This window comes from Nicotiana attenuata, chromosome 8 (assembly GCF_001879085.1).
Source record: "Nicotiana attenuata strain UT chromosome 8, NIATTr2, whole genome shotgun sequence".
Taxonomy (NCBI): domain Eukaryota; kingdom Viridiplantae; phylum Streptophyta; class Magnoliopsida; order Solanales; family Solanaceae; genus Nicotiana; species Nicotiana attenuata.
In genome coordinates this window covers 27,637,091-27,649,094 of record NC_031996.1, presented here as the reverse complement: position 1 = coordinate 27,649,094, position 12,004 = coordinate 27,637,091, and the positions used below count along the sequence as shown (strand labels likewise).

The 12,004-nt window shown below is 37.9% G+C and overlaps 1 protein-coding gene across 1 annotated transcript; it reads left to right on the top strand.

Annotated features, from left to right (window-relative positions):
• Positions 1,626-5,760, top strand: LOC109231118 (uncharacterized protein At1g04910-like). Its single transcript, XM_019396679.1, has 8 exons — positions 1,626-2,722; positions 3,384-3,451; positions 3,540-3,628; positions 3,744-3,909; positions 3,998-4,287; positions 4,366-4,570; positions 4,665-4,822; positions 4,980-5,760. The coding sequence occupies exons 1-8, from the start codon at positions 2,386-2,388 to the stop codon at positions 5,230-5,232; spliced, it is 1,566 nt and encodes a 521-aa protein (XP_019252224.1). The 5' UTR covers positions 1,626-2,385; the 3' UTR covers positions 5,233-5,760.

The following is a 12,004-nucleotide window of genomic DNA, read 5'->3' as shown; positions in this document are numbered from 1 at the left end:
CAGGGAAGGCTAGGGAGTATTTTTGGAGTCAAAAATGAAGAAAAAGAGGCCAACTGTGAAATTCCCCAAGTAAACCACGCAAAACAGGCCTGAAGATTCAGATAACTGGTTGACCGTCGGTCCACCGCGACCGCGGTAGAACCGCGGTGGAAGAGAGTTGCGGATAAAATGAGAATCAGAGAAGGCATTTGGCCGCGGTTTGACCGCGACTGCGGCAGAACCGCGGCGGAAGCAGAAAACTTCAGGGACTAAAGTGTAAAACATGGGATTTTTAGACCTAAACCCTATTTTAAATACAAGACTTCGCCCAAGAGAGGCATGTATTGAATTTTAGAGTATCTTGGCAAGGAAAACAATTGTGAGAGATCACCCAAAATATCTTTCTTCTTTTCTTTGATTTTTATTGCTAGTTATGATGAATTCTATCTTAGTTTGTTTTTCCATAGCCATGAGTAGCTAAATACTTTGTCTAAGGCTTTGATGGAACCTATTGGGGGATGAACATCTTGTTTATGTGAATACAAATTGCTAGTTTCAATCTCTATTTGTTCAACTTTGTGCTTGTTGTAGTTAATTGACAGGATCCTCAATTAGCTGTGCCTATTTAGCGTGCATAACTTGGAAAAGAGTGCATATTTAGGTTATTGTTGAACAACACCACTCCCAAAGTATAAGAGGAATCTATAATTGCGGTTTTAAAGGCGAGATTAGGGATAACGAAGCCTTGGGTGTAATCTAAAGTGAATTGTGCGAAATAAAGTAAGCTAGTGTATCTCGGGAGAGTGCAATTAGTATATTACTGTGATTACTCGGGGAGATTTACGGTAAAATGAGCGTTCATGATTGATAGAGATATGTTGGTAAATTTGTATGAGCATAAACAGAAGGGATTCTTTCAATAGGGGAAATCATTGCCTTAGCTTCTTCTCATCATTGTTTACAACCTTAGCATTTTAATTTACAGCTGTTTGATTTACTTGCAATCGTAGTTAGTAAAGCAACCTTCAACTGTGATTCAAACATCTGGAAAACTGGTTCTGAAGAGTTTAGTGGGTCTAAAGATAGTGATTGATAGGTTAACTCTCTGTGAATTCGACCCTGGGCATAATACTCGGGTTATATTTGCAACGTCCGCAGAGTCCTTTTTTAGAGGGCATAGTTGGGCGTGATCAATATCCATGATATAAATGGTTAAAGTGTTGAGGTTAGCAGATTTATAGCTTCCGCAAACTAGGTATTTTATATATGTACACATTTTTTTATGATTTAATATTATCTGATGGCAAATAATACACTTGGTTGAATTCCTACTCGAGATCCCTAAGAGTGATAAATTTCGCATCCCTTTCAGCAGATGAGTAGCTTGTTCTCCCCCTAAGAGTGATGATCGGTTAAATGGTCGACCTGGTTGAATTTGTAAAAGAGAGACAACAACAAAACTATATTTGATTTGCTTCATCAATGTTCAAATGTTGTTTGAATGTTAATATTGTCTAGTGTCTACTAACAAAACAAAAATATAGTAGTTCTTGTCTATTATTATTATTATTATTTTTGTTTTTTGTATAGTTCTTATCTTATTTTCACTATAAATACCCATAGTTTAGCTCACCATATCCACATGCAGTTGCTACTCAAAATAAGCAAACAAGAACACGAAACAAATGTGAACTTCTCCACATAAGATAACCACTCTCCAACCAATGACCACGTTTAAGAAATAATCAAGTACATTCAACCACACCGTTCTCTAACCTACGCTACAGTTCGTGCTTATCATTCTCTTTTTTCTCTCTCCTATTCTCATCCTCAGCTACCTTTTCCCCCCACCGGCGTTTCAGGATTCCGGTGATTACACTGCCGCCTAGCCGGAAAAACCCCTTCAGAGATTATAGTCATTCATTCTTCTCTAGCTTTAATATTGATTTTGAAAAAGTTGAAAAAATCAGTTGGGGTTCTCTTCTTTGATCACTTAAAGATTGAATCTTTTCTATATTGTGCTAGAAATGTTCGGATTTTTCTTCTGTGTTTGAACAGAAACTTATAGAGAGGTTAAAGAATCCAAAATTTTCTCACATTTAGTGCTCGGATTTGAACATTTTGATAGACATTATTTGTCTTTGTAACACGTAGGGTTCTCCTAGATTTGTTCAATTTATCAAGTAACTGGACTAGGAATAATTTTTTTTAGTTTCTAATTGGTTTTGGATCCTATTTTTAGTGGTAGTGTTCGAGTCAGTTTGTGTGCAGTTTGAGTGATCCACTGGAAAATCTGCTACAATTTATGAATACAAGTGTCGGGTAAACCTGTTGATGGGATTTCGGATCCTACATTATCCGAAAGGCATGAGCTTTTTGGTGTAAATTGAAGTGTATGGGAGGGATATGTGCAGAATAGAGGGAGAAATGGAAGAGAGAGAAAGGAGGAGAAGGAGGTGGGGATTGGGTGTAATGGGGCTAAAAGGGACAACTTTAGGAGTTAGTCGTGTGGAGAAACTGAAGAGTTCCGTAGTTTTTTCGCGGTCTAGAATGAAGTTATGGATGATAAGGGCTACAACAATGGTATTGTTGTGGACTTGTTTGGTCCAATTGACAACATTGGGGGAACTTTGGGGGCCTAGAGTTTTGAAAGGTTGGCCTTGTTGCTTTTCTCAGGAGTCTGCTGCAGCATTGGTTGTTAAATCGCGACTCGAGGTCCCTGCTAGAGTTCTTCCCCCTAAGAGTGAGTAGTCTTTTTAACTTACAACTCTCATTTTTAGTGTGTATATGTTTTACTAATATGGCTTGTTAATATGTTTTACTAATAGCTCGTCCCAAGTCCAGATAAATGAGGAGTGTTGCAATATGTTAAATCAGCTTAAAAGTAGTCTAACTATGATCAAAGCCGACCCAGACTAACTAGTTTGGTATTTTGAGATGTGGATAGATTAAATGTTTTTCCTAATATCTTACCAGTAGTATGTTGGACAGCTGTGGATAAAAGGGAAATCACCTTCCATATGGTGTTTGTTATAGAAAATAGAATTTGAAAATATTGATGCATATATAGCTTAATTAATGTCATGTATGCATATTGTTGAAAGAGGAAGTTTGTAGCGTAATGCTAATTTTAATTGAGAGAATCGTGAAGTGTGTAGTCAAAATGTTTGAGAGTATTGCTAGGATATCTTAGTTGAATAACTTAAAAAAGACTTCAATTCAGGTTATGTAAATTTTTTTATCAGCACTTATTATGCCTCAAAGGAAAAAAAAAATTGGGCAATGTCCTTCTATGGATTTGGTTTCTTTTTGCTCTGTCGTAGTTTTTTCCCATTGATTTTCAGTTATGTCTTCTAACCTGCACATTTCGTGAGACTGACAGTTCTGATGGTTTCTGAATCCAGGGGTTTACAAGAATAATGGTTATCTCATGGTTTCATGTAACGGAGGTCTTAATCAAATGCGGGCAGCAGTAAGTAACTTTAGATTTTATCACTTCATGGCACATAAGGATCTAATATGACAAGACTAAACCATTGACATCTTCCCCTGTGTTGCAGATATGTGATATGGTTGCTATTGCGAGATATTTGAATGTGACTCTTATAGTGCCTGAGCTAGATAAAACCTCCTTTTGGGCTGATCCAAGGTGTGTTTCCCTAAGTATCTTGTTCGTTCGAATCACCAGCTCTTTAGGAAGATTGTCTGATGATCTGTGGACTGTTGTACAATGTAAAATGTCTTTTTGTTCTTTTGACTTGCAGTGAGTTTCAAGACATATTTGATGTTGATAATTTTATAATGTCTTTGAGGGATGAAGTTCGAATATTGAGAGAGCTACCCCCGAGACTGAAGAGGAGAGTACAGCTAGGAATGATTTATACCATGCCTCCTATTAGTTGGTCTGATATTTCTTACTACCACAATCAGGTTTGTGGTTACATGACGCTATTGCGTTGTGCTTGTTACTTGCATCCTCTTTCCTAGTACTGATGAAGGTCACATTTGCTGAATACAGGTCCTTCCTTTAATTCGGAAATACAAAGTTGTTCACTTGAATAGAACTGATGCTCGGCTTGCTAATAATGGTCAACCTTTGGAAATTCAGAAGCTGCGGTGCCGAGTCAATTTTAGTGCCTTAAAATTCACCCCTCAGATAGAAGAGTTGGGTAAAAAGGTTATTCGACTTCTCAGGCAAAAAGGTCCTTTTATGGTGCTGCACCTGAGATATGAAATGGATATGTTAGCTTTCTCTGGTTGTACTCAGGGCTGCAACAAGGAGGAGGTTGAAGAGTTGACAAGAATGAGGTAAAATAGTAGTATCTCGTATTTAGTGGTGGCCTTAAGTTTCCCCTCTTTCTTCGGCTGATCCAATACTTTTTACAGATACGCTTATCCGTGGTGGAAAGAAAAAATCATAAACTCTGATTTGAAAAGGAGAGATGGTTTCTGTCCTTTGACACCCGAGGAGACTGCTTTGACATTAAGGGCATTGGACATTGATCCTAGCATCCAAGTTTATATTGCTGCTGGGGAGATATATGGCGGAACAAGGAGAATGGCTAGTCTTACGGCAGCTTATCCAAATCTGGTACTCAGAAAGTGCAAGTTTTCCTTAAAAGCTTTCATATATGTTGCCTTAATTTGCCATCTCACCTTTTGTGCTGGGTCCTTATTATGAGCAGGTGAGGAAGGAAACACTACTTGAGCCTTCTGAGCTTAGGTTCTTTCAAAATCACTCTTCACAGATGGCAGCATTAGATTATCTTGTTTCACTGGAGAGTGATATTTTTGTCCCGACATATGATGGAAACATGGCTAAAGTTGTTGAAGGACATCGCAGGTACTGTTTTTTTTTATAACCATGGTGTCTGGGCCAGCTTGCGCGCACGACATCCATGGAGTTACTGGTCTTGATACAAATTTCAGCTTCCATTGTTGAGAATGTACTTTGTAAGTAGCTTTTCGTTAAGGACTTGAAGTTTTCCCATTCTATGCAGATATCTTGGATTCAAGAAAACGATCTTGCTGGACAGAAAGCATCTAGTAGATTTGATAGACCAATATAATGCTGGATCCTTGACGTGGGATGAGTTTTCTGCTGCTGTTAAGGAAGCTCACGCTGAACGCATGGGAAACCCTACAAAGAGGTTGGTGATTCCAGACCGGCCTAAAGAAGAGGATTATTTCTACTCCAACCCGTGGGAATGCTTAGAACCATCTAATGAGGATGAAACATCAAGTAGCATTTAAAACACGGTGGTGGTTACATTTGGTTAGAAGAAAAGACTACCCATGCAGTTCCGTTACATGCTTAGAGAATACTCTTCAACACTGCATGACAGTTCAGAAAGCAGATTATCGCATGGAGGCGGTTGAAGTTCAGGGAAGGTGCATTTTAATGCCCCAGTAGATGTAGGAAGCGCTCGGGAATGGTACATTAGAATGTTCTACGCAAATTAACAACCGAATTCATGTATATAGGAGCTGCACTCCGTTTGCGAGTTACATCACTGCAGCCTGCAGTGTACACCAAGAGGGGTGAAACGTAGATTTGTTTAACTGGAAGCTCTGGATTCACAAATTTAAGGCTCCATCCCATACCTTAGTTGCGGCCCCTTTATACACATTGCTTAGTTTCCTCATTTCTTTTCCCCCTTTGTACACACTGCTGGTTGCTCTACATTGTTCATGTTGTAACATTCCTGAAACTTGAGCAGTTCATGGAAATTTATTTGCTATATATAATAGGAGTTTATCTCCTTTTAATTTTTTAGTCTACATGTTTATAGAGTTGATAATTGATAATTTGAAAGGTTTAGTTTGTAAGGGGAGCGTTGGCGTAACTGGTAAAGTTATTGCCATGTGACAATAAGGTCACGAGTCCGAATCGTGGAAACCACCTCTTGTAGAAATGTAGGGTAATTAAGGCCGCGTACAATAGATCCTTGTTGTCCGATCCTTCCCCGGACCTCACCCCCCCTCCCCAGACCCCCCAAGCATAGCGAGAGCTTAGTGCATAGGGCTGTTATTTTTTTAGTTTGATATGCCGAAGACCGTGAAATCGTTCCCTGGCTGCTGCAATGGACATTGAATCTTTTAGATTCTGTAGCGGCTACACGTTAATCCTAGACTAGTTGGGGTTGGTTATATGAAATCATTGTACCTATTATTCAAGTTCAAAGGTGGGATGTTCCAATGAATTCAGTATTCAAATAAATTATAAATAATTACATTAGTTTTATATAAATCCAAAAGAAGAAAGAGTGGTTAAAACATTCTTTGTGAATGATTATGGACAGGGGATTATCTGGATATATTCCATAGGGGATAATGGAGATGTTATTGTGGGTTGTATTTGGTTGGTAAGATGTGATAATAATGCTGATTATTGTAGTTAATGGTGGGATTATCATATTCTCTTCTTCCTTCATTCGTTCTTTCTTTGAAGATGCATTCAAACATTATTATTTTATATTCATGTACTACCTCCCGTTCACTTTAATTGATTATTTGGCTGTTTGCACACATATTAAGAAATTCACCATTTAACATTGATTAAAAATAAAATTTACCATATTAACCTTAATTTATTCTTTGAAAACATAATAAATACTCCAAGACTCTTTACTCAAAATCAACCTTGAAAAAAGAAAGTTAATTCCTTCTTGATATTTGAAAAACTCAAATATTTGTGTACCACAAAATAAGATCAAAAAAATAATTAAAGTGGACCAGATAGAATATGTAACATATCCACTAGTAAGTATCCTATGTTGATTGAGTAAATAAGTTGTTGTTTTTTTATACTGGAAAAAGGCCATTATTATCCCTGTACTATTGGAAATAATGCATGTTCGTCTCCCGTTTTATTTTACGTTCAATCCGACCCTACCGTTAACAAAGTTGATGTAATTGCCCCTAACCCTAACGGATCGTCGATGTGGCAGCTGACCCCCTCTATTTTTTCCAAGTCAGCTGCCAAGTCAGCTTTCCATGAAGTTGAAAGCCCCCAATCGACTCCCAAATTAGATTGACCCAATTTCACTCCCAAATTTTGACCAGTACCCAACGGCTTCTTCTTCTCCCCCAAAAGACACTCCATTGCTGAGAACTTAGGGTTCGACTGAAATCTTCCCAAAATTTCTCTTTTCTTCATTCTCGTCGTAGCTTTGGTTGATAAATGTTGCAAGGTAGTTGTTATCACAGATTAGGTGTCGCTGTGGCATTATAGCCAACCACTTCACTTCGTCTACTCCATATAACCCTGGAAGAAAATTCTACAAATGTCCGAGGCCTAAGGTTGTTTAATTTCAGTTTTCTATTTTTTTTCCGAGGCCTAAGGTTGTTTAATTTCAGTTTTCTATTTTTTTTTTAAGTTTACTATAATTATAAAATCTACTAGTTTAGAGTTTTGTAATGATTATCTAAATGTTCTTTTCGAATTATGTTTGACAACCTAGTTCATGTGGGTTTTGGAATGGGAAGATGAAATCTTCCCATAAAGTGATTGGACTAATGTAAATCGTCGATGGATGAGATTAAGATGCAAAGGGACAAATTGAAGGAAGAAGTAATTGCCATGAAGGCTATACACCAATATGAAGTGAATAAAGTCATCACGTTGGAAGAAAAACTTGCAAAGACAGGGATGCTACTTATCCACTAACTTGATTCTGATCTCCTCTAACATCTTTATAATTGGCTTGTGTTTGGCTTGCAATATCCATGCATTGATTGACTCAGTCAGGTTATTATCCATTGACTGGTTCTTGCAGGTAGTATCAAAGAATGCCCTATCCAGCAGGTATCTTCAACAGCAGCTTTACCCTCATCATCCACTTGACTCATACTCTTTAACTGATCTTGGAAGTCCTCTTCATAGGTACTCCAAGCCGCCCACCAAAGATATTTTTTGTATTTCCCAGACCCCCATCTCTTGCACCAGTTTGCTTCTATGCGTCTTACATAAAATATGTGGTGTGCCTCAAGAAGAATTTCTGAGATTGAATCAATCAGAAATGAATGTAGAAAGTAAAAAACACAAGTATTTTTACGTGGAAAACACCCAGCTCAAAAGGTGAAAAAACCACGACATACTACTCAGTAGGATTTTCCCCAACACTTTACTAAATCACTGAGTCAAAACAACATTTACAACACTCTTTGTAAACCTAAGACTAACTGTAATCCCATTGTAGCACACAACCTCTAACTGTTACGACAACTTCAAGTTTACTATAACTTGAATACTTAAAGTACCTATTACAATTGCTTCTAGATAAAGCTGAAAGGTACAATATGACCTACTACAATTGAACTAGAAATAAAGAAAGACACATAAAACTCTTTATGGAGCTGGTTCTTCAATTTGGTTCATGTAGCTTCAAGTTTGCACACTTGAATCACACACGAACTGCTTGCAAAAAGCCTTGCTAATTTTCTCTCAATTCACGTTTAACTTCTGCGTTTTTTTGCACCACATGTAATGTGAGAACATCCTGCAATTTATAGAGTTAGTAGATGACGAAATAACTAGAGTTCTGATGCAACTCTTCCTTGGTGGAAGAGTTCTAGTTGATTTCAACTTCTAACTCCTTCCCTATCTTGGATAGTGTTCTATTTGATTAAGGAGTCCTTCTCCTTATCAATTATGCAACCTTTTCGATCAGGAGATACTAAATACACAAATTTAAGCTTATCTCCTTCACATGCATCCCACATGCTCGAATCTGCCCATTTCTATGCACACAAGGGATGGATCTGGAGGGATGGACCTGGTTTATGCATGAGTTCCTTTGTCAGTCTTCAAAACTAACCTTTACTTGGGCCAACAAATTCCCCCTTTTTGATGATGACAAACTCTGTGCTTTTCATAAGCTTAGGCCCTGTTTCAACTCAGCTCAACATCAACACAATGTTAGAAACATTTTTCCTTTTTATCACTTATCATCAAGGACCAGGTACATTAGGTTATAAACATCACTGTTCAGAGTATAAAGCACAACTTCTTTTCCCCCTTTTGGCATCATCGAAAAGTTGCATAAAAATGTGAGATAACCAAATTTTAAAGAAATGCAATCATGGATTAATCATCATAGATCAAGCTAAGAATTTTAACCATCAAAAAATATAAACAAACAGTTAGAACAAAAACAATGAATTTCATTGATGATTGATAAGATTCTACCATAAAACATAAGAAGAAATAAAAATACTGAAAACATGAGCAAAAGAAACAAAACGTCCCGAACTGGGTCACTGTTTAATCTACACTAGGCTAGGAGGCTTAAGGCTGGGAAGAACTAGGTGCTTGGTTTTTGACTTGGAGGAGTTTCAGTATATCTTGAAGAATGCCATCATTCTTCTTTTTTTCTCTTGCCAGCTCAGTTCTGAGAGCGTCTCTCTTAGTCTCCATCTCAACCAACCTCTTCTTCAGCCTTTCAATCTCAGCATCCTTAGCCCCACTTTCTTGCACCAAGGCTCTGACCTTGCTATTCACCGGTACCTTTCTGGATGAACTAGGTTCTTTAGGAGTGACATTGACTTCATAATAGCAAGCAAGCAGAGTATTAACCCAAAAATGATCCATGTTTGTACTAACCTCCCACTTTTTCATAGGTACATTGAAATGTGCAAGCACAGTTGTGAGAATGAAGCCATAGGGAATGGTATGAGTTTCGGTGCCATTGATAACTCTATCAAGAAGCTGGATTATAGCTTTCAGTCACTTTCTTCAGCAGGTCTGCGAGGGTTTCCTCTACAGATGAACCGGGTTCATCTCCCCAAACAACCATTGCACCTGCGTCTTTGGTTAAACTCACAGGAGTGGGTGAAGATCAGCCACTCTTGTCCCCTTTCCCCTCACAGTACTCCTAGCACCCCTGCTCTTCTTTTTTTTTTCATTTTTACCACAAAATTCTTCAGACTCTGTAGTCTCAACACCTGCTATAGATCCTACAAATCTATTCTCCAAATTTGCAGCAACTTTAGAAATTGTCTCAGGAGAAACTTTAGAATCAGAATATACCTGTTCAGTTTCGGAAGAACCACTTTCTTCCCCCTGAGTAGTAGACTTAAAAGAATCTAGGTAGTTTAATACGGTCAGGAGTCTTGAACGTAACTGGTTCACTTGTAACGGATAAGTTCAAAAGAGCTTTGGTATTTGGTAGGACTCTGCTCATGATCCAAATATAGTTATTTCAAATTATGCAGAGTGTCGTGTTATCTTGATGAACCAGGTTCTTCACTGATAATTCTCTTGTGTAAGTCTAAATTTGCCAAAATAGAGAAAATATCATTAGAGATTAATGAGTCATTTTTACACATGGCATAAGAGTATACTATGGAAAGTATGAGACTGAGCAAGATTTAATCTAATTATACACAATTTACAAACTTTCTAACCAAATTTTTTTTCAATTTTTTCGTTTAATCTTGAACTGGTCCTTTTAGGCGATCTTAATCATCCCTAATTTCAACCTGTTCCTGTCAAAGTGATCTCTACTTAAGGCTTTTGTGAAGGTGTCAGCAATTTGCTTGTGAGTAGCACAAAACTCCATAGTGATCAAGCCTTTCTCATAGTTGTCCCTTATAAAATGGTGCCTAACATCTATGTGCTTAGTTCTCTTATGATGAACCGGGTTCTTTGTCATACTAATAGCACTAGTGTTATAACAAAAAATAGGTATGCAACCAGCATCAATTCCAAAGTTCAATAATTGTTGTTTGATCCATAGCAATTGAGCACAACATGAAGCAGTAGCAACATACTCCGCTTCAACAATAGATAAGATCACTGAATTTTGCTTTTTGGTAGCCCACGACACAAGACATGAACCAAGAAAGTGTGCCATACCTGAGGTGCTCTTCCTGTCCACAAGGAAACCTGCATAGTCAGCGTCAGCATATCCCACTAGGTTAAAGTTACTACATTTTGGATACCAAAGGCAAAGTTCCTTTCAAGTATCTCAATATTCTCTTGAAAACAGTCAAGTGGGATTCCTTTGGATTTTCCTTCCTGGTTTTGTTACTGAGGAATAGGTTCATGGACAGGTTCCCTCGAGGTATGAGTATCAGTTCCTCTCTAGTCAGTTCCCCCTATCATGTTGCCCTGGGTGGAAGGACCTGTTCCATCACCTGTTCCTTCCTGTGATGCATCTTCAGGCTGGACTGTGGTTTCACCGTTTGAATTTCTTATCAGCCCAATCTCTTCATTATCTTGTTCCTGCCTCTCAGAAAGAAAGTTTAAAAAATAAAATAACATATACATTTTTTTACACACATAGTTCTTTTACTGTATATCTTATAAGTTTTACTATGTGAAGAATATCCCAAGAATACTCCCTCATCACTTCTGGGATCATACTTACCTAGGGAGTCTTTGCCATTATTGTACACAAAGCACTTGCATCTGAATGCCCTTAGATGGGATATATTTAGCTTTCTCTCTTTAAGTGACTCATAGGGGATCTTCTTAACAAGAGGTCTAGTCATGCAACTATTTATGATGTAGCATGCAGTGTTCACAGCTTCTGCCGAGAAGCTATGAGGCAATTTACTAGCAAGTAGCATAGTCTTAGCCATTTCCTCTGATGTCCTATACTTTCTTTAAACTACTCCATTTTGTTGTGGAGTCCTAGGAGCAGAAAAATTATGATCTATGCCATGCTCATCACAAAATTCAGCAAACTTAGCATTTTTAAATTCAGTTCCATGATCAGACCTAATTGATGCAAGTTGATTACCTAGTTGTTTCTGAGTTTTTCTAACAAAAGAAGTAAACATGTCAAATGTTTCATCTTTAGATGTTAAAAACAATGTCCAAGTAAACCTAGAGTAATCATCAACAAGCACCATCACATATCTTTTACCACCTCTGCTTAATGTTCTCATTGGACCACAGAGATCCATATGGACCAGTTCCATCGTTCTGGTGGTGCTTACCACTTTCTTGCATTTAAAAGAGGATCTTACCTGCTTCCCCCTTGCACAAGCCTCACAAACTTTGTCTTCCTTGAACTTG

Coding starts and splice junctions, on each gene's coding strand:
- LOC109231118 (XM_019396679.1), top strand. CDS start 2,386: ATGTGCAGAATAGAGGGAGAAATGGAAGAGAGAGAAAGGAGGAGAAGG. Junction 3,910..3,997: donor TTTCTTACTACCACAATCAG/GTTTGTGGTTAC, acceptor TGCTGAATACAG/GTCCTTCCTTTAATTCGGAA. Junction 4,823..4,979: donor GTTGTTGAAGGACATCGCAG/GTACTGTTTTTT, acceptor CATTCTATGCAG/ATATCTTGGATTCAAGAAAA.